This window comes from Bubalus kerabau, chromosome 2, assembly GCF_029407905.1.
Source record: "Bubalus kerabau isolate K-KA32 ecotype Philippines breed swamp buffalo chromosome 2, PCC_UOA_SB_1v2, whole genome shotgun sequence".
NCBI classification, from domain to species: domain Eukaryota; kingdom Metazoa; phylum Chordata; class Mammalia; order Artiodactyla; family Bovidae; genus Bubalus; species Bubalus kerabau.
The window spans coordinates 143,268,605-143,292,502 of NC_073625.1; the positions used below are offsets into that span (position 1 = coordinate 143,268,605).

The following is a 23,898-nucleotide window of genomic DNA, read 5'->3' on the forward strand; positions in this document are numbered from 1 at the left end:
ATACAATTTCATGTGGCAAGTTTCCCTTATGTGAAGGACTAGAAAAAATAGTTCTTTATTCAAAGCTAATAAATTAAGAGCTTATGATAATTTAAAGGTGATTAAGCATTGCTTAGAATTTTTAAAAACATATTTTAATGATTAAACAAATTATTTTAGATGTTTTGACTTGAAACTTCAATAGCTTATCATTTTAACTAAGTAACATAAGTAGATTTTGAGTGAAATAGAAAAATAAATTATACAGGCTTGAGTTTTACCTCCCAAAAACCTTAGCTGTGATGCAACTAATCTACAACTAAAACGAAACTGTGTCATAAAATATCTTTGTGTTTTTCTTTCTCCAGATAAAGGCAAATAAAAAGTATTAGAAGCATATGTCATTTTTAATATTTATTCCTGTATGTCATTTTAACATGTGTTCTTCCTTAAGGAGATTCCAAGGATCAACCAATTAAATTGCAGGGTTAACACAGTAAAACTTAAATGGAAAATAGAAAATACACATTTAGATGATACTCTAGTAAAGAAACTATACTTTGGGAAGTACAAAAATTCTTTTAGGCTATATAAGTACCATTAAGCAAAATATGAAAATAACTGGTTAAATGATAACCTACTTACTTTTGAAGTTCTATACCAAGCATCTATTGTCTATTATGGGAAGAGTAAATAACCTCAACTTTAGCTGATTTATTTATAAAATAAATTTAGCTCTCAAGTAATTTCATATAGTACCATACACAAGAATATAAAAATTAAATTCATGAGATAACAATGTCAATTAATGGTAGCTTCAGGAAACTTTCTTTTAAAAAATGCATACTAAGAATTTTACCTAGTATCTTTTAAGCCAAGAATTAACTAACATGAAATTTGCCATTAATGATAGACTTTTCTGTGCAAAAAAAAAAAAAAAAAAAAAGTGCAGAAAGAAGTTGTCCCTCCCCAAACTATGGAATTTCTGTCTTCTAAAAACTATCTAAAAATCTCTTAGTAGCAGATAAGTAAACTTCCCTATATTAAACTATCATACACTACTAGTTGACTGTAAATTCCTGATTTTTGTTAAATAATAATTGAAAATGGTCCATTCATGCACATTTGGTAAGACTTAACATTTAAACATACAAAAGTCCAAAATAACCTTCAAAGTGTTTAATATCTTACAATTTAAAGGAAAACAAATCCATTATATAAATTTCAGTAAGACCCACAACTACATATAAAAACTGTACAGGAGGATTATGGATTGTATAGAAACCGATGTACATCAATGGTATCAGTTTTTCTCAAGTACATTAATATTTTCACAACACTATTAACAACATAAACAAAAGTTCAAAAATTACGACATTTTATTCCCTCTTCTAAAGTTGCTGCATAAAAAATTTTCTCTAAATATAACCACATTTAAACAGAAAATCTAATTATAACTGCTTCTTGAGTTTAGCAGCAGTATATAAGAAAGCATGTTATCTTTTCCCTTGGGGTGTGCTATAACCTCATCAATGAAATTCCTCTACTGACGAAATGTCTCTTAGGAGACATTAAATAGAAAGGAACTGATGGAAATTCATGCCACAAGACGAAACAAAAAAATTTTGATTATAATAATGAGTATACTTTCAACTTAGAGAGGAGATTGTGTTAATGAAAAAAATGGACAACTCCTTGAGTAGCTCTATATATGAAATATGAAGCCACCATTGTATCTAAAATTGAGTCTAAAATATGGATAACAAAATTGATCAAAACTATTTTCCATCACACAATGCAGCTTTTAAAAAGTATGCAATTGTTAAACTGCATTAGAAATATAGGCATCATATCTAATAGTTGAAATTGCAAAGTATTGGTTTGAAGCTGGTTGAAAAGAAAAGTACAAAGAAACATACATTTTCATTCATTTGGAAAATGTAAAAATTTATATACCAATATATAATCTCTTCACTTTCTCTGATCTACAAATGGATAGAATGCCTAGTTATTTCATGCAGATAAATTGTTCAGAATTCATTTACCAAAGTAAACAAATAAAAATAAACCCTGTTGGGAACACACAGATGGATTTCTTTGAAGGTTTCTATTCTTTAGCAGTCTTTGATGATTTCAAAATTTGCAGCTTTAGCTCTTTTATCATCATCTCTAACTTCTGTCTTGCCTCCCGTTCCTGTCTGAGTTCGTCTTGGAGCTCTTGCCTATCAGCCTCAGCATGGTCCAGTCTCTGTCTCAGTTCTGCCAGCTGTGATTCAGAAGACTGTGTCAGTTTTTCATTCAGTTTTAGTTTTTCTTTACTTCTCACATCATGGCAAAGACCTACTTTCAAATCACTTTTTGCAAAAATGAACTATTTCATGCATATTATAATCTCTTGAATATCCAATACTATTAATCTGACTTTGAAATGACCTTAAAATGAGGGCAAAACAAAGGTCAAGGGAACTGAACACTCAGAACACTTTCATTATGCCTTACACCTCAGTATACCTTTTACCACAGCATGCTCAGATTAGGAGTCACTTGTTCATCTTTCCCAAGTTGTGAGCTACTGTGCACTTTTGCCCCAGGGCTTGTGAACATAGTAGGCAACACTTTACGTTTGCTAAGCCATTGATTTGAAAGCCCATGTATTACATTAAAATAACACTGATACTCAGATAGCTAGAGATTAGCAATTAGGACAACTAAACTACAGAAGTCCAATAAAAATTTAAAGTAATGCAACAACCAAGATCAAAACAATCATCTTGAATGATATAGCATAAAATTGTGTTTAACAGAATTATCTATTTCAAAGTCTAGCCTAAATGAAACGAGTTTAACAAAAAGTAATTTCTTTAATAAAATTAAAGTAACAGCTTCAATTTCCACATTGAAAAGGCAACACTATACAAACTGTGTAATTCTTACCTGTGCTGCATATTCAGCCTCTTTATCTTTTTCTAAATTTGAGTCACAGGTACATTTTTGCTTCATTACCTGCTCTAGTTTTTTCTCTAAGTCTTTCTGTTCAACATAAAATTCTTCCATTCTTTGAGCATGTTCATTCTGCAAAGATTCAAGCTCTTTCTGTAAATTCTGCTGTTCTTCAGTAAGTTCCTTCATAGCTTTTGAACTACTCAACATTTCAACTTCCTGTAATTTAAAGAGTCACAATGTAATTTTTACTTTATTTCTATCACATTAAACCTTTCAATTCAGAAAAAAAACAGGACAGAAAGTATCTATTACAAAATTGAGGTGTCATATTAATTCTATACATAAGTAGTTATCTTGAAAACTATTTTCTCTAAAAATTTAAAAGTATATTAATATTTCTTATAAGTATAAAACTGAACAATGTTAAATACATTTACAGCATCTCATCTTGAAGAATATGCAAAAGTATTTTTTCACAATGGACTATCATTTAAATAACAATTTTACCATCTGAAGTTGTTGCTTCTTCTGTAAAATTGAGTTCAGTTTTTCCTGCTGTTTTACATACGTTCTCACTACTTCTTCCATGATTTTTCCCTTATCGTCCTCACAAGTGACATCTTTGACAAGAAGTGGAGATGAAGCTGCAACATCACAGTCAGTTCCTGACTTGCTTGTGTCTCTGGTTAAGCTGCAAGTGGTAGACTCAGGTTTCTTTGTGCTGGTAGAATTATTCGAGACTGATGGATCTTCCAAAGTAAAAAAGAAGTAACAAAGTATAAACACCACTCTGTCAAAAGTCACTAGAATGATCCATAAATGAAATTAAGAAAACAATTTCATTTATAAACAAAATAAAAAAATAAAGATACTTAGGAATAAACTTAACAAAAGTAGTGTAAAACTTATACAACAGAAACTATAAAATATTATTGAAAGAAATAAAAGACCTAAATAAATGGAAAGGAATCCTATGTTCATGGATTGGAAGACTTAATATTAAGATGATATCATGATCTGGAAGTCAGTGATCTCCAAAATTCCTATGCTGAAATCCTAACCCCCAATGTGATGGTATTAGGAAATGAAACCTTTCAGAGATAATTAGCTCATAAGGGTAGAGACCCCATGGATTTATGCCCTTATAAAAGAGACTCCAGAGCGCTCTCCCACAATTTGGGTACATAATGAGAAGACCAGGAGGCAAACCCCTGCCAGACCAAATCCCCTAGTGCCTTGATCTTAAGACTCCCCAGCCTCTAGAACAGTGAAAGGGTAAGTGTCTATGGTATAAGCTACCCAGTCATGTTATTTTTGTTATAGCAACCCAAATAGACTACAATAAATGGTAGTCTCAAACTGATCTACTTTTTCAATGCAGACCCTATCAAAATCTCACCTGGCTGTGTGGCAGAATTTGGCAAACTGATTCTAAAACTCATATGGAAATAAAAGGAAACCAAAATAGCCAAAGTAATCTTGAAAAAGAAAAACAAAGTTGGAAGACTCACAATCTCCAATTGCAAAGCTTGTTATGAAGCTACAGAAATCAAAACCGTGTGTAGTACGGACATAGACTGGGTCCAGAAATAAACGTATACTTTTACAGGCAACTGGTTTTTAACAAAGGTGCCAAAACAATTCAATGAGTAATAGTAGCTTTTTCAACTGTGTTGGGACAACTGTATCTATATACAATTGAGGTTGAACTTCACATTTTATATAAAAATTAATTAAAAGTGGATGACCAAAGTAAGCAACCAAAGAAGGAACAAACTGGACTTCATCTGAATTTAAAACTTCTGTGTTTCAAAGGACACTACCAAGAAAGTGAAAAGACAACTGACACAATGGCAAATCCTCTATCTGGTAAGGCTCTAGTACCCAGAATGTACGCGTAACTCTTACAACAATAAAGAGACAACCCAACTTAAAAATAGCAAAGGATCTCAACAGTTCTTCTCCAAAGATTTGCAATCTTTGGACTTCCTGGTGGCCCAGTGGCTAAGACTCTGCATTCCTAATGCAGGGGACCTGGATTCCATTGCTGGTCAGAGGACTAGAGTCCACACGCTGCAACTGAGAGTGCACACGCAACTAAAGACCCTACCTATGTGCCGCGGCTAAGACCTGGCACAGCCAAATAAGTAAAATATTAAAATAAGAGAGAGAGAGATTTGCAGTGTCCAATAAAAACATGAAAGATATTCAGTACCATCAGTCAACTTGGAGAATTGCAAATGAAAACTATGAGATACCACTTCACAACAACGAGGATGGCTCTCATCAAAAGACAAACAATGACAACTGTTGGCAAAGGTGTGCAGAAACTGGAAACCTCAGAGACAGCTGCTAGAAATGAAAATGGTATACTGCTAAGTCACTTCAGTTGTGTCCGACTCTGTGCAACCCCATAGACGGCAGCCCACCAGGCTCCCCCGTCCCTGGGATTCTCCAGGCAAGAACACTGGAATGGGTTGCCATTTCCTTCTCCAATGCATGAAAGTGAAAAGTGAAAGTGAAGTCGCTCAGTCATGTCCGACTCTTCGTGACCCCATGGACTGTAGCCTACCAGGCTCCTCCGCCCATGGGATTTGCCAGGCAAGAGTACTGGAGTGGGGTGCCATTGCCTTCTCCGGAAAATGGTATGGTTGCTTTGAAAAACAGTTTGGCAGTCCCTCAAGATACTAAACATAGAGTTACCATATGACCCAGCAATTCCACTCCTAAATATATAGCCAAGAGAAATAAAAACATATGTTCACATTAAAACTTGTGCCTAAGTGTTCATAGTAGCATTAGTCGTAACAGCCAAATGTGGACACATTCAAATGTCCATCAGCTGATGAATGGATAAACAAAACAGGGTCTTATCCATCCACACAACAGAAAGTTACTAAGCCATAAACAGGGAAGAAGTGCTAATACATGCTATAACATCTACTAAGAAAACATCCTTAGTGGAAGAAGCCAGGCAACAGAAGGCCACATGCTGTACAATCATTTTATATGAAATGTCCAGAACAGGCAAATCCATAAAAACAGAAAACAGATTAGAGGCTGGTAAAAGGGGAGAGTGAAGACTAACTTCTGGATTACAGGATTTCTTTTAAGGTTGATGAAATGTTCTGAAATTAATTGTGATCATTACACAACTTTGTGAATTTACTAAAAACCACTCAATTGTACAATCTAAAAGGATAAATTTTATGGTATATGAATTACACCTCAACAATTTTTTTAAAGCCTCTAGAATACTTTAGGAAATATAATATAAACATGCTATTAAGGTATGTTACTGATTATTCTTTGCCGTAGTTAAATCCAAGGAAAATCTCAAAATTAAAGTACAAACTCCCCCCAAAGAATTGCAACTATCTATGAAAACAATTACATAACCAAAGGATTCTTCCATTGCTCTGAGAAAGCTGAAAGAATTGTTACATTTGCCTAAGCTGTAGGCAAAACTCTGTAGCTACAGAGAGGGTAACACAGGCAGCATGTGAGCAGACATCTTGTTTGGTCCACCATATTTTAAAAGGCACTGTAACTATGCAGCTTTTTTTTAAATGTCCAGCCAGCATTCTGCATTTATGCCATCTGCCTGGCTCCCACAGCTATTCATTTTCAATCCTTACTTATTCCACAACTTAATGTCTCTGAGTCCTATACCTAACTACACTTAGTACACTTCTTTCTCTTTTTAATTGAAGCATAGTTGATTAACAGTATGATGTTAGTTCCAGGTGTACAACATAATTGATTCAATATTTTTACAGATTATCATATATTTTTTAAGATAATTTTATTAATCTATTTTTGGCTACCTATTGTGCTGGCTCTTCATTGCTAGATGGGCTTTTCTCTAGTTGAAGCAAATGGGGGCTACTCTTCATTGCAGTGTGCAGGCTTCTCATTGCTGTAGTTTCCCTTCTTGCAGAGCACAGGCTATAGGGCAGGCGGGCTTCAGCAGCTGCAGTTCCTGGGATCTAGAGCACACGCTCAACAGCTGCGGCGCATGGGCTTAGCTATTCCCCGGCACCTGGGATCTTCCCAGACTTCAGAGTTTTGAAAGGTGTTTTGTTTTTTTTTTAAGATATAAGCTTCAATTATTCGGAAAATTCTCTTATTAAAAGAAACCCTCTTTTTGAAAATGTTGAATAAATATGCTGATTAGGGACATGATTTTAAAAAGGTAATTTCTGAATCCTTACCTAAGTGGCTATATAATTCTTTACTTGCTTTTAGATCCATTTTCTCCTGTTCCTCCAGTGAGACATCTGGATAAGACACTATTTTTTGATGTTTCCCACTACTGTGAGGCTTCTCTGACTGTCTTGGTATAGATTTGCTTGCCTCTGTCTTTGTGACCTCTTTAGGCTGGGGTACAGCTGACGTAAGTGATACGTTTGGTGCAACCACTTTATCACACATGTATAAGTAGTAGCTGAAAACAAAGAATGGCAAAATAAGATACATATTACATTTAGGTAAAAATATATTAACATCAATTTCTATAATTAAACAATTTTTTTTAACCAAAACAGATAATGCAACAATTTAGAAAATAAGGGTCTTAGAAAAGAATTCTTGAAAATGTCAGTAAGTAGTTGAGGCACAAAGAGCAAAATTACGAGGATATTTTTGTTATTTTGCAAAAAGCAGTTCCTAAACAGTAAAAAGATACTCACTTAAAAGAAAATCAGTTTTCCTTCCCTCAAAACCTCATGAGAACTAAAACCATGAAGTACTTTACACAGCAGTTCAACAACCCTGAGTAAGTAATGTTTATGCCCAAAGAAAACAAACTACGTGGTACTTCGGAGGACCATTTCCCTGTGTGCCACCCCTCCAAAGCAAGGAGCCCTTGCTCTGCTATAGTGATGCTGATTCAGGCCACACTGCACGGCTATGGCCTGATTCACTGCAGCCCCAAAGCTCCCAGGGCCCTTCTCTCTTTTCAAGAAAACAATCAGCGTTCTGAACAATGCCCAGCTACTGAGCTATCCTCCTTGGATCAGACTCCACCACGCAATCTTCTGAAAATAGTTTGATATTTCCTACTTAATTTGATAAAACAGCAATAATAAAATCAAGCAAAACTAAGATCAAAGGGATAACCACCAATACCAATTTTGCTCAAAGCTCACATAAAATTGTGCAAGAGATTATCTGAGAGACTTATGGAACAAATTTGAGCTAGATATTTAAGTACCATATGATTAACTATAATCTGCTTAACCTTTAACCAAAAGATGCAACCATTTAAGTGACCTAACACTTCATCCTCTAAGTTCTAAATAATATCCTCTTATATTACATTTTCTTTGTACAGGACATCTATATTGTCCCTCTTGACCAATTACATGAATTCTGAGGGTGAAAACTCAGTATCCTGCAAAGAAAACTGACAGGTTTAATACTGCTCCAAAGCTTATTTCCAATGTAAAAGGAATAGAACGAACTATATAAATGTAAGATTGAGATTCTCCATCACTGTGCTTGAGGAGATAAATGTGTACAGCAGCAGATAAAAGTCTAGGTTTTTTAAATAAAAAGTTTATAATCTAAGGTGTATATTTATTGAGAATATGAACATTGATTTTGAGGGGTGCAGCTACTATGAAAACCTCTAAGTTCCAAAAAAGGTTCATTTTAAAAAATCAAAGTTGTACACCACACTCTTGGAGAGTTGGTTTACCTCTTGAAGGGAAGTAAGGAAAATTTTTAAACTTTCATTTTTTCCACTTTAGGGCATAAAGGAAATAACATATTTCCAGGAAAAAACATGGAAACATACAAAAATAGTTAATTCAAATATTCAACCTATTTGAATTCATTCCCTGGATTAGCAAAAAAAAACAAAAACAAACAACCACCACCCTAAAATGATATAATGAATTCCCAGAGCCTAGAAAAGCACCTGCTATATAGATGTTGAATGAAGGAACAAACAAGCTAATACCCACTCACCTGGGATGTAAAAATGAATGTGTCTGAGAGACATGATCACCTTCCTGTTTTATAACTGGATACCATGACTGCAATTCCATTCCTGGCAGTGTATCTATCTGTAGAAAAATGTAGAAGTGGAAAAGTTTATTGAAGGAAGATATGATGGTTAATCTTAGATGTGTATTCGACAGAGCCGTAGGCTGCCTCTGGAGAACACTGACTAGTAAAGAATTATGTAATTCAAGAATCATCTTCGAATAGGGCAGTCTTTCTTTAAAATACCAGGTCTAGTCACTTAAAACTCTGAGAGACATTAACTACCTCATCACAAGAACAGCTTCAGCATGTATATTAACATGGACTACCAGAAATGATTTCATCAAATATCATACTTATGGAATCTGTGTTAAAAATCCATTTTAAATAACAGTACTCTGCAAATGTACAGTATTTCTTAGCATACTACATTAGATAAACATCCTACAGCAATACTTTGCCAAATTTCGAAACCACTTTGTCTGCTAACACTTATCAGTAAACCACATTTTATCATAAATAGGAAAAGCTCTTTTTAGCCTTGTACTTGTAAATAAAGGAAAAGGAGAGGGTAACTGGCTACCTCAAAGTTCATGATAAGAATTTTATATCCTGCTTAATTCTAACAAATAGCTTATTAAGTTAGGTACAATTATCTCCACTTTACAGATCAGAAAACTGAGGCTCAGAAACTGAGAAAGAATAAATAACCTGTGGTTACTAACTTCCTCATTTGGTTTGTTTTACATGTCTCCCCTCCCCCTACATACACATATTGGGAGATCAACATTTTGTTCAGAATTATTGGGCAAAGAATTTAAAAGACTAACAAGGCCATAAGATTACAGGGAAAAGAATAATATTTTGAAAGGATTTAAGAGATGAGTATTCAGTGACGGCCTCTAGACTCTATATACAGAGTAGAATTTGTTTTAAAACTTCACAATCCTGGTCAAGTGTTCTAAAGAAGTTCAGGATCTGGGGAAAAATCAACTGCTTATTTATAAAATACAACAATCATTTGTTTACATAGTTTCTCAGCCTATAGCTTAGTTCTACCATAAATTAGAAGGGGAACTGACTAATGGCAACAGAAATACTAAATGATAGATGCCAGGTGCCAGCTGACAGCCTAAAGAGACAGAAGAATTACAAGACACAAACACAAAAACTGATTCAAAAAGCAAGACAATCTGAGGGCTTTCTCATACATAGGCTAGGAAAAATAATATATCTCAACTGTTCCCTATCCTTATTCCAACAGAGTGTTTAATGTTTAAGAACTCTTGAGTCAATATGACATAGTTATAGTCAATATTTATACTCATAAGTAGTATACCATATATATACATATTCATACATACACTTAGAAAGACTGAAAAGTATTTGACATTTCAGATTTTAAAAAAGGTTAAAGTTTTTAAAAAAGACACAGTGCTAAGAAGAGTAGTTTCATTATCTAGAAAATTCATTTAGGCAGAACATTTTTCACCCCAACACTGTAATAGAAGAGGTGTTAATGAACAAAAAGCTCATTCTAACAAATCAGTGAAATATAAGATCAGCTCAAATTAAATGAGAAATTCCTTTTTAGAGGTCATTTGTTAAATTCATTATTTAGAAAATATAGAAAGCTCCACTTTACATCAGTTTTATATCTGAGACATCCTGGATGTACTACTGCCCAAGAAATCAACTGTTTCCAGATTTTTTTAATTAAAACTATTAAAATTGATATTTATATTTAAAAGTTTTTACTATTAAGGATAGCTGGGATTTAAATTTTCAGAATAACAAATTCTAAACTTCTTCAGCCAAAGATCTTGACTTCAAATCTGACTCAATTTTGATCATGTTCATTTCAAAATTCTATAGCTTGATAAGTTTGTATAAGTTTTACTTTTTTATTCATAATCCAAACTCAGTATAGTTTTGCTTTTATGATATCTCTAAACTCAAATGCCACCTTAAATAACTGTTAGCACATTCGTTTCTATTTAAACACCCATCCCTCTCTTGTTTCTGACCTTTGTTTCCTATTCTTGTACCTACCCACGAAGAGAGACCCAGAGGAGGGGGTTCTTAACAAAACCTACCTTAAAGATCATCTAGTGCAGTCCTCTAGCAAATGTCTGAATTTCCTATACAAGACTCCTGATGAGTGGTTATCTGGCCTCTGCTTAAGTAGCAGCTTGAGGTCAAGGACTGTCTTAATTACTTTCGTATTTTCAGTACCTAGCACCACCACGCCTGGCAATGCAGTAGAGACTCAATAAATATTCGTTGAATGAATTCTGAATGACATTGTAGCTCATTAAATTCCCAGGGTGGCCCCTTTTAAGGTTACTCTGTTACTAGTCTCTTTCACATTTACTAATACTCCTTTATTCCATGAAGTGTTGAAGAATCTCAACTGTCTCTGGGTGCATTTTTAGAGATCCGATTTACAAATTAAATAATATAAATGATGGGGAAATGCACAACACTAACCATGATAAAATGTTGGGAGTTAATTTTACCTAATATTCTGTGGTAAGCCATAAACACATTTACAACAAATTATCCTAACTGCATGTTAAAAACAATTAAGAAAAGAACACAACAGAACATTCACAGTCATGCCAGATTTTCTCATCTATTCTGCATTTGTGGCAACATACAAATTAGGTCGTCAAAAAAATAACAGTATAATTAAATGGCACAGCAGTAATGCTACTACTGATCAGGAATAAAAATGAGACACCAAGATACAGCTATTGCCTTTTCTTTTACCTTTCAATATGAGGGTAATTTATTCCCTTCAAGTAATTAAACACTAAAACAGACTACATTACATTATTTGGCAAAGAAAAGAAATAGATCACTTAGTAGCTCAAGTTAGAGCCTTAACATTTTAAAATACTTTTATCATTCAACTTCCCCATCATTATCTACCACAAAATGAACAGATGGCATCCTCATCTGAAACACATAAGAAAAATTTCAGGCATGATTTCATTCCTAAAGTTCTTTCTCTAAGTCATAAAACAACAAATATGTCTAAGAAAGCAAAATTTAAACAAGTCCAAAATGTATAGTAGAAGAATTAATTTTAAATAAGTAAATATTAGAAAAGGTTTTACACAAAGTTTCTCTAAATTTCAACTTACTGTGTTATGTATACATGACCTTTTAATAATCAGGTTTCCTGATAAAGAACTACTGTATTTCGGTACAATGCTTATTAGTCTCACAATGACAAATAATATAGAGAACCTGGTTTCATTTACAAAAAGACCAATAAGTATTCTGTCATCACTTTGTAGTAACAAAAGCAATTTCATCCACTCAGCACCGTTAGTACATATACATTCCAATTTGCACTAAAAAAAAAAATAGACAAATAAGACAAAAACCCTTTAAAACTCCCAGACTTATCTTCAATAGTGAACTCTGATTTTAGGTGGCACTCTTAGTTTCTAATTATAGTGGCAGATTAATATTGTGATCTTTAATTAAATCCTAATGACAAACATTGATGAACTGAAGTAATCAAGACAATATCTCAAAGTATTGATGGGATTTTAAAAGTTCCCCTCAAAAAATCTGGATTAAATTTTTTTAATATATGGGAAAATAATTTTTTAAAATAGAATTTAGGAAGACAAAAATTAATTTTTACATTTTGGTATTTATAAGCCAGTATTTGAATGAGGGACTGGTAGATTGGTAAATTTCATAGTCTATACCTATACCTATTTCATAGTCTATACCCACATTTCACACCTATAATGGTGTGCTTACATTAAATAAAATATAATGCATATTAAATACACATTATTTTTTACAGCCAAACATAAATTGTTAGCAACCTTAGTAAATACATGACTGAACACACTGTTAAGCAATAACTCCTTAGGTATAAAGCAAATATCCCTACCAAGTTCATTATGTATAATACTAAGACATTCAAGTGGTCCATAAATGATTTCAGGACACTAGACACCCTACCACCCTATCAGACAGCTGCCAACATACTCTTACTGAAAGAAACTGAATCTCTCAGAATAGGATCAGGTTTCCTCAATACTTGCAACATGTTGTGAATGAGTGTTTCAACAACTGAAATAGAAATAGTGTTACAAGGTAGCAATAGGTACTTAGATTTTAAGGCTTAGTTTCGTGCCTCATTTCACTGTAAAAGTAATCACTCTAATGATTAATTATAATTATTAATCAACCTGATACAAACCTGTAACAATATGATCTAAGAACTTCCACTAACTTATCAAAGATGATCTGCAGGAAATCATGGGCTTCCCCAGTGGCTCAGTGGTAAAGAATTCGCCTGCCAATGCAGGAGACGTGGGTTTGATCCCTGGAAGGGGAAGATCCCCAGAAGGAAATTGCAACCCACACCTGGGAAATCCCATGAACAGAGGAGCCTGGCCAGTCCACAGAATCCCAAAGAATCAGACACAAGTTAGCAACTAAGCAACAACCACAACAAGCAGCAATCAGCCATGTCTCCTGCTACTTAACACTACAAAATTGTATCATCTACCTCATAAAGCCAATTTTAGGTTTAAAGTGCTTAAAAACTCTCACAGGAAAAGCAAAGGCTCACATTCTTATGTGCAATTATCATTTAAATCCTTCATGGAAACAAAGACATGTAAAAATCAGTAGTATAACATCACTTCCTTTTCTATCTGAACAAACTGATAAAAATTGTGTTAATTTCTGGGACTTAAAAAAATTAACTTCTTTACAGTGGCATTCTATGGTGTCTAGTTCACTTAATATTGCAATTATTTGAAAATTTACGTGTCACATACATCCTTTCACTAAACTATCTGTCAAAAGTTAATCTATGTAAATGTAAGGCTTTGCTTTTCTATCCCATTTCAGGATATACGCTTTTAAAAAACTGAGATTATTTTGACCTTCATATAATGTAAATTAACATCAACATGTAAATTATTTTACTATGTGCAATAGAATGCACTTTTAAAATTTTACTCTATATCATGTATTTTTAAAGTGCTGATGACCCACTAAATTGACTTCCTTTACATCCCCCCATCCTTCTCAACTGAGGTTCTCAAGAGACTTAAGCCTAAATTCTGCAAAGTTCCCATTGTATGCATTAAATTAACTTCTCTCCAAAGTACTTAGAACAGTACTATATACAATCTTTCTAAAGGGCTTAATTCTCCTCAGATAACCCCAGATGGGAAAGGGTATATAGATGAAAAACTGCAATTTGATGACTGCTGCTCTAAGTGCAAGTTCTACAGTTTGTCCAAATGTATTATTTCAACAATTAGTCCTAAATTAACAAGTGTACTCTACAGATAATTTTGCACAGATCTGTAATACAAAGCATTACAGATATAAAGGAATAAATTCCCATGGTGGTTATCACTCCATGGTAAAATGATGAGAAAATTCTGTTTTCTTCTTTGCACTTTTTTTAGGATGTACTATAATGGGTCTATAGTGCTTCCATAATCACACCAAAAAACCTTTTCAAAAAGGAGTAAAAGCCTTATTTTTATGTACCAAAGTGATTTTTAGTTAAGTTTAATTTTTGTATTCTTTGTCCCCATAAGATACTCAAAATACACACTTTTAAGGTTATTTGAAATCATAAAATAAATTCAATACCACAAATAAAAACAAAATGCTGTATTGCTTTAAAACTAAACTGTTTTCCTCCTTGAAAATCACTGGTAGCTTTCTACGGCTAGTAAGACTTTTCATTCAGTTGTATCCAAACCTTTGTTAAGCATCTACCACCTTCTACATTTAGGAACTACAGGATGCATTCCTGCCCCAGGGAGCCTCCAGCTAGTCTTTACACACACACTTCTGTGACCCATTTCTAAGTTTCGGAATCAAAATGAGTTTTAAACTAACTGTTTGTGTGTGTGCTCATTCACGTCAGTCATGGCCGACTCGTCGCAACCCCATGGAGTATAGTGCACCAGGCCCCTGCATTCACAGGATTCTCCAAGCAAGAATACTGGAATGGGCCATCATGGCCCCCTCTAGGGAAACTAACTTACATCTGTCCTAATCATTACTCTTTCTGCCTAACATGGGGCTATACTGTATTTAGTGATGGAACTAAACCACACCCTTAAAAATGGTTAAGGTTTAATTATATATTCTTTAGGTTTCTTGTAGTCAAAATCCTTACATTACTTTAATGTACATGTAACATACACAAAACCTCAAAAGAGCAAAATTTTACACATGGACAAAATACATATTCCCACACTAGTTTTACCTCTTTACTTGATCAAATTGAGTCCTGGCTCCATATGTTCTGCTTTCAGAATTCTAAAGGCATTAAAATTATCCAATTCTTGCTTTCCTCCTTATTCTCAACTGGCATAAATTATAACATATGCAGAGCTACAAGAACACTATTGGCTGACTATGCACTGATTCAGGCCTATCCCTTTTCTTCGAAGTTTTTAAGGAGACTTGATTTCCTTGAAGTTTTTCAACATTTCTCAGACCAAATGGATAAAGTTTTTTATCAGAAGCCTTTTTAAAAATGTTAACATTTTTAAAAGTTCTACCATTTTTTAATGATAAAAATGAACAGACTGTATTTCTAAACCATAAGGGGGCACTATTCCCAAAGCCATTCTAATGGTTCCACTGAAATGTCCCTATAACATATTTTATAACAAACTTGTTTTATACTTTCTTCTTGCAAACTTTATTTTGGTAAGTAAACAAATACCCAACTAATATAATTACTGTGTACAAACAATGTGAGATACATTTGAGCCCAATACTCAGTTATCTTACTTAGAAATATCTTCGGATAATTCTAGAAAAATCAAGAAAAGTGGGGAAAGGAAAAACCCAAAATTACATATTAGTAAATATTTCAATCATAGTTTGAAGTATCCTATGTTTCTAGACTCTTCAAAAATACTTTTACATCCATTCCCTCATTTGATCAGTTGTCTTATTCAATAGTTTATTTGCAAATTATATGTTTATTAAGGGTTAAACCATTTTTCAAAAAAAAAAAATCTCAATTATTCTAAAATACAGGGTTGTCTCTTAAAAATTTGTTCAGTTTAAAAAAGTTTCCTTTTCCCTGAGTAACTGACATGCCAAGCACCAGACTAAATTCTGGGAAAACGGGAGTCGCTAAACCCATTAAGATAGTTGTTAATTTTAGAAAGTCCGACAAAAATATTTATACTGGTCCCTTCTATGAGCACAAATACTTCATTTGATTCTGAGCTTACCACCACTTGATAAAAATTTATGCTAATCATAAAATGCAAACTATGCCTCTGATGTAACAAATTACCATCAAATCTATCACAATTAGTATTTTACATATTTTGTCCCAACACAACTCTTGTAGCTACCCATCCTCTCTAGTGTATTTCCTTCCCTCATTTAGGTTTCTACTAAGAAACACACTTCCTAAACAAAACTCTCAAAAATAGCTTACAAGAGAGGAGAAAGTTTTTGTAGTATTATTATTCCAAATGACCTCTACAGAAATGAACTGTAAGAAAAATGCAATACTAAAAAAAAGTGAAATGTTGAATAGACTTTAAGAGGAAAACTTCTAAGTTGATATCTTTAAGTAATCTATTCGCATCACAGATAATTCATAGGGCCTTTTCCCTAAGTAGGAATAAACACTATACTATTTTACAGTCAAGTCTAAATGCTAGAAATCTAAATTTTAACTCCTAAAAAAAAAAATAAGGGCATAAATCATCTTTACTTAGTGATCTGGAGATTGTTGGCCACATGCTGTAACAGGAAAGAATCACCTATAAAGATCTTATCAATTGACTACAAATAGGTTTTTCTAATGTGCTTGAAAATAATCCAAAGTAAACATTTCCCTTCAAATTTTATTTACAAATGATCAGTTTGCTTGGCAAACCTTTTTCCAGATAAAAACATAAGACTCAACAAAATCAGAATTAGATCAAATAACACTGGAAGCTTGGAAAAGAATCCAAGCTTGGAAAAATTATATTCTTGCATATATTTACACACTGTAAAATACTATAATCATTTTTATAATAAAAACATAAAAAAACTCAAATTATATGAAGAGGTAGTTCAGTTTTTATAACACCACTTTGCAAAGCAAGCTAGGCAGACCTAATATCAAATATTATTTCTTGTGGTGACCTAAGAAAGAGTTCAAAATACTGTTATCTTTGGTGTCTGCAAAGAATAGTCAGGTCTCCACTTAGAACACTGACCATATCCCACTTATTTCTCTCATCTAAGTCCTAACTATGCAAAGTCAGTATAGTTATGCAAATAGTTTGGTAACCATTACTAATATAACTTTCATCCTTAGAAATAATTTAACAGTTGCTACATTTCAAACAATTGCCTACTGAGCTTGAGGGGGTTTTTTTAAAAGCAAAAAACTGCTCTTTAGCTAAACATACCCAATTACATCAGTGTTCATATTAAACCTAAAGCCCTTTAGATAAGAACTTAATATATTTAGTATATTCTTTAATTTTTTAAGCACTTTAAACTTTTTGTTTTCTATTGGAGCATAACTGATTAACAATGTTTTGATAGTTTCAAGTTGGTGGCATAGGGACTCGGGCATACATATACATGTATCCTTTCTCCCACAAACTCTCCTCCCATCCCAGCTGCTACTTAACATTGAGCAGAGTTCCTTGAGCTATACGGTAGGTTATTCTTTAAATTTTTTTTTTAAAAAAGTCTATTTTGACTTTTTAAAATGAGCTTCCTCTGGATCTATTTGGTTTGTTGGGCAGCCAATTCAATGACTCATAGAAGATAATGAAAAATGTTCCCCAGTCAAAGGACCTTCTCCTTACTCCCTTCCCAGTAAAATATCTTAGTCTGAGTCTATATAAAAGTTAATAGAGAGCTTAAGAACCATTATACGAAGGTAAGTTGACAAGAAAAGTTAATGTTTCTCAAAATTCAGTTTCTACTATGGAGTGTGCTTTAGGGAAAAGTAGTGAAAATTTCTAGACTTCAAGTCAGAAGACCTGCATTCAATTCCTGATTCTACTGTCTTATCAGTTACACAGCCAGGAGCATGCAACCCATCTGGGACTGGTTTCTCATCTGAACTTCAAAAAAGAACTACTTTAACATGTTTTGAGGAACGTATTTCCAAAATGTGAAGTGGCAAACACACATTACTATACATGAACTCCCCCCAAACTTCTTTCTGAAAGGTTTGATTATTGAAAATTTTCTTAAATTCTCTTAAATTGCTTAAAATTCACATTAAATTAGAAAAAATACCAAAATATGCCAAAAACACTGTAGCAAATACTGCAAAAAATAACAGTAAAAAGATGGCAAAAAAACTCACATCTTCCCCAAATAAAAACTGAATTCAAATTAATAAATTCTGATACAATAAAAGGACTACATCCAGATGAAGGACGGTTTCAATTTTAACCAAGCCCTAGCACATTCAGTTTCAGTTAAGTAAATTCATCACCTTTTTTTTTTTTTTTTAACCTTTATCATGGTTCTCAGGTATTTTTTTCTCACAAACACAGAGCAGGAACATTAGGCAAAGCAATTTATCCCCAAAATGCTTATGTCAGAGCAATCAAGATCAAACCAAGAACATCTGGCAAATAATGTGGCCACATATGGACATATAAGAGTTCTAGTTAGGTTAGGGCAAAATACCATAAATATTAAGGGGGGGCATTCCACATTTTGAGAATATAGACAATTAAGCACAATCTTCAGCTTGTGACCAGGCCAGTTGTAAGCAAGTCCAACAACGTGAGAACTGGCTTGAGGTTAACTATGCTTTAAAATCAGTTAATAATGGCACCAGAACAATATAAACTTATCTAGTAGCCACAGGGGAGGAATTTCAAAGTACTGATGCTTTGGATTCAGCAAGGAGCAAACTACCCTGAATTCAAGTCTGAAAGTATCTTCACTGGGCTTCAGAAACAAATCACTGTCTTAGAACTACATTGTAACTAAATTTCCCTATTGGGAAAACTAAATTTCCCAAAAGGGAAAGACACCCTATTGAAGCACAGGACACTTAACCTTGGGTTCTTGTCTAAGCTCTAGTCTCGCTATAAATAACCTTCAGTCATTTAGTATACTTCATTCATTTCTTCTGTGAAGGAGAAAAGATAGACTATTTCAAGGAATAAAAAGCTAATTAACAGTGGAAAGATTAGATTTTTACGATGAAATACAGCCACCTTTTTTGTGGTACCAATAAAATAAAATTATGTGTGTAAAACTGTTCAAGAACAATGCTTGGTATGTTTTAACAGTGTTAGCTATTATACTGATTTTATTCAAGTAGGAAAATATTTTAAAACCAGATCCACTGAATATTTAATAACCTAAATCTTATTAGCCAGGTATTCAAACTCTTGGAATGAAGATACTCATTTAGCCTATCAAATAACGCAGTGAGAAAATAATAACTTTAAAATCTCTTTGCTGGTTGTTTTTATGTTCATATTTATTTAATCTAGAATAATCCTTATTCTAGCTGTCATAAATTTTTAAATTATTCCTCTTTAAAAAAATCTTGGAGGCTAGAATCACAAAGTCTTCAGATCAATCTGTCTTTTGCCTTTGTTTCCAATATTGATGAAGTCTGAATATTCAATTACAGAAACAATGTCAGAAATCCTACATATACCTCTGAAAAATGCTGTTTGGAGCCCATTACCAGAATTGTTTTGGCTAGCAATACACCATTTGCAAATGGAGATAAGACCAAAGTGTAAATTAAGAGTCCTAAGAAAACAACTGATTCAGTCATCAAAAGGCAAAATGTGTGAAAAAAAAAAAAGCCGACTCAAGAAAAAAGCCCCAAATCCTCCACTCCCTGCTTATATAACATTGGGAAAGTCTGATCTCTGAGCCTCATTCTCTTTATCTGTAAAATGGGAATAATCCCATTTCTCTCAGCAGGTTGTTGGAACATCAAATGAGAACACACACAGGAAGCACTTTACAGCCTAAAACATGTAATACAAACAATCTTATACAGATCAATAGTTTTTGCTGTTGTTGAATGAGCAGTCATATACAATTTCAAAGTACACCATTACCAGTGTTCAGAATTGCTACTTAAAAAAAAAAAAAACTTGCCTTGGATTGAGTCCTCTTCCCATTCCTCATGCTAAATTTCTCCTTCATTTCTTCTAAAATTATCTTCAGTTTCTTTTCTTCAGGTGTCCCCAAGTATTTTTGGTTCACATGAAGATAGCAATGCCATTTGGCTGATTCAAAGCCCCAGTGGCAAGTCCTTTTGTCCGGTGATCTGTGAGAATGCATGACAAACGTCTGGGGTGCAAACATTCCACAGCACTCCAGACACTGAATACATGGAGCATCTGGCTGAACATAAAATTGGGGTGCAAATAAACCCTGACATTTGCCCAAGCATTCATGTTCCACTTCAAAGGCACTGCCAGTTTCCTTCAGCTGGGCCAATGAGTTTTTTGCAGGTAGTATACTACCATTTTGAGGAAAGGTGCGCGGCCGCAATAAAGCGTTACATAGTCTTTGTGCATCAGTTAATGTGATCAGCCCACAGGATGGGGCATTGAATGGAAGTATTCCCAGGACCTTTAAGATATGAAGCTGGTCTGATGTACATCTTGAGCAATAGATGTACAATTCATCACACACTGTATTTATTTGTTGGAGTGAAAATTCTCGGAGAACAGAATTTAGGACTTGGGGCAAACAGAGTCTCTTTTCTCCTCCAACCTGAAAACAAGAAATAGACTCCCCTTCCAACATAGTCTGGGTGAGTTCTGTGGAGCTATCAGAAGGGATAAGCAGTGGACCAGGAAGAACCTGAGGAGACGGAAGAGGCAGAAATACCGTAGGTGACATGCTTTCTTGGGAATACCGAGCAGAAAACGCTGCTGGTCCACCCAAAGAACTCTGACTACTTAAATGGAATTGTGCCAAAGTATGTTTCAAACTAGGATTTAAATGTAAAGGTTCAGGCACAGAGGCGCAGGTCCTCTTGACATGCTCTTCGTCGGTTTCCATTGGGGTTTCATAATCATCCAAGTGTTCCTTCTTTACTGCTGGCAACTTGTTTATCATCATTTTTCCATTTGCATGAATGTCTGTCATCATCTTTTTCACTGGAGGGCTGCCATCATCTTCCATCCCATTCAATTTTTTATTTGAGCTCTGAACCAAGGAAAAATTCGTCTGTAGGTTTTCCATTGCTAAAAACTATTGTGTTAAACAAGTACGTCTGAAATTTGCATTATTATTTAGTTGCTTATTTCAAGAGAGAGAATTGATGAATACCAATACTTATGGTAACTTATTCTCAAAGAAAATTTAAATTTCCATAGAGATATCCCTACACTACTCAATAGATTTTGCAACTTTGTTTGGTTCTGCTAATACTTCAGTGTAAGTACTGCCAGTGCTATAAAAAAAATTATGTCTAATAACAAAGAAAATAATTTTAAGAGGCACACCTCCAAGGAAACCTTTTTGTTTTTTTAAATGTTCAGGTATATGTACTAAAATCAAGTTACCAGTTCTCTCAATTCAAGATGTCCATGCTCAGCGCAACAGTTTGGTTTAGTTTTAGGCACAACACCCAAAAAGTTTATGCTTGTGTCAAAAATCACTTGTGTCAAAATTATGCACCCAAATTTAGTATTTGGCACCAAGGATACCAAAAAAAAGGGGGGGAGGGGTGGATATCTTCTCTAAAAATGATGATGTTGGTCTGCATGAACAAAATGAAGGCTTGAATAAACCCTCACACCAGTAACAAGAGACTCGGACTCCACTTGAATTTCTGTATTAAAAATGAAACCTAAAGAAAAATCTGCCCAGTTATCTTCAAGGATTACTGTTCATTCTTCTTTTAATTAATCTGGAAGAGAAGGGGGTTGGGGAAGAGTTACATTTGAATTTGTTCCAGAGGCCAAAAGGTCAGTTTGAAACTAGTTTCTTAATCTTAAACTGAGTTCACTTTACCAAAGGTGACACTTGAGTGATTTCTTTAAATCTAACACCAGTTAATTAGAAGTACCTTCATTTAAATAGGAAAGCAATTTGGCAAATGAGTAAGGGGAGCAATAATATCCCTCAAAAGGGAGAGGTTTACTCCAACCCAGAAAAGGAAAAACCTTAAACGGATCATCTCACCCAAAACTCAGTACTAGAGGTTTTTTCTCAATTATGCGATTTTAATTAAAATAATCTATTTTAACTAAAATAACCTATTACTTCATCTCTTAATTAAAAAACAAACAAAAAACCCACCAGTTTCATCTAAAAATCAAACACCAGTTATAACACATCTACTACACACAAGTCACAATCTTAAGTGCATAATTAATCTAGTCAGTGTACGTTATTTTTCTGGAATAGCTATAGGCAAAAATTAGCTTTCCCTTTAAAAGGTTAGCGAATTTGCTTAATGGAAGCCAAAAGCTATAGAGTCCACTCCTGGGAATCTCCATCCTTGAATAAGACTAATCCGGGACAAAAAGCACAAGGCAGACAGACCTCACAAAGAATGCAAATGGAGGAAGAGGGAAAAAGCAAAGATTCTTCTTCCACTTCCTTTTTGAGAGAAAATCCAAAAAAAAATCTAGTAAACAGAAATTTTTGCTAGCCAAACTCCCAGCAATTTACCTTAAAACAGACCCAAAGGGTTAAGTACCAAGGCCACTAGCCAACGTACTGACTTTCGCCCACCACAGGAACACCTCAGCCTACGCAGGCCAAGGAAGAGGGCAGGAGGCATGACTTAGAATGGGGAGCCCTCAAACCCTGAAATCCTCGGCCCACGCAAAGCCACTCACCCACCTTAAACCCAAGGCGGAGGCGGGGAGAGGAGGGCAAGGGACCCGGGACGCCTCAGGCTTGCAAGCGGGTAGTGGGAAGTGGAGGAAAAGGAGTCCCCAAACCCCGCCCCCCCGCAGTCTCGGAACACCCCGATGCCCTCTCAACACCGCCCCGCTAAGGGGGCCGCAGGCAGGACTGTGGAAATCCCCCGCGCACCCTCTCCCCGGGAAGTTCTCGGGTGTTACCCGAGCACCCCTAAGGCTGCACCTCCCCTCTTCTGCCCAGGGCAGAGAGAGGGGTCAGCGGACGGGAGGGGCGACGAGCCGGGACCTCCCAGTCGCTGAGCGCCGACCTACCGGGTCGAGCCCGGGGCATCCCCGCGGAGCGCAGACGGGCGGCGGAGGGGGGGGGGGGGGGCGGAAGGGGACAGTGACGGGCGTCCAGGGTTCGGGGTCCCGACGGGTCCAGTCAAGTGCAGCACCCGGCCCCTGCCCGCGCCCATCACTCGGGATAAGCGAGGCATGATCCGCTGTAGGACACCCGGCCCGCGCCCCCCCGTGGCCCCGACCCCACCCGGGACCCAGCATCCGGACCCCCGACTACGGCCTCCGCACCCGAGGAAGCCCGACGAGCTTTGTTAACTCCCCTTGACGCCCGGAGCCGCCGTCAGGCGCCCCGGGAGCCGCGCGCCCCTAGCCTACCTCCGCGTCCCCCCCGCCCCGCGAGCCGAGGCCGCACCTGTGCCCGCCGCCGCCGCCGCCGCCGCCGCCGCCGCCGCTCGCCCGCTCCCCTTGGCTGTGCCGGCGCCGCTCCGAACCCCACACACATCGCTACACACAGCCCTCTGACGTCACCGAGCCCTCGGCCCGCCCACGTCACTGCGGAGACACACGGCTTCCCGCAGACGCCGCCGCCGTCTCCGGCCGCCCGGGGGAGAGCGAGGGCGGCAGGGGGGGAGGGGAGGAGAGGACAACTGAGCCAGCGGCGGCACCGCGCGCGCAAGCCCGCCGCTGCCGCCTCGCGGCTCCTAGCCCGTCGGGGACGCGCGCGCCGTCTGCCCTATAGTGGCTCCCTAGGGCTCCCCCGGCCCGTCGTCTGGCGCGCGCGCGCCCCTCCCCCCAGGCGCGCGCCCGGCGCTCCTGGCCCCGCGCGCCGTCTGGGCGG

The 23,898-nt window shown here is 36.1% G+C and overlaps 1 protein-coding gene across 3 annotated transcripts; it reads right to left on the bottom strand.

The window, feature by feature from the left end:
* Positions 1–381: 381 nt before the first annotated feature.
* On the bottom strand, positions 382–23,898 carry SKIL (SKI like proto-oncogene). Of its 3 annotated transcripts, none has more exons than XM_055569091.1 (7): positions 23,473–23,898; positions 20,047–21,814; positions 8,896–8,993; positions 7,137–7,369; positions 3,430–3,671; positions 2,983–3,138; positions 382–2,245 (listed from the first exon to the last, which is right to left on the bottom strand). In XM_055569091.1, the coding sequence occupies exons 2-7, from the start codon at positions 21,142–21,144 to the stop codon at positions 2,087–2,089; spliced, it is 1,986 nt and encodes a 661-aa protein (XP_055425066.1). In that variant the 5' UTR covers positions 21,145–21,814; positions 23,473–23,898; the 3' UTR covers positions 382–2,086. The 3 variants fall into 3 exon arrangements, with proteins under 3 accessions (XP_055425066.1, XP_055425064.1, XP_055425065.1); XM_055569089.1 differs by having other exon boundaries at positions 2,914–3,138; positions 23,473–23,896; XM_055569090.1 differs by lacking the exon at positions 23,473–23,898 and having other exon boundaries at positions 2,914–3,138; positions 20,047–23,153.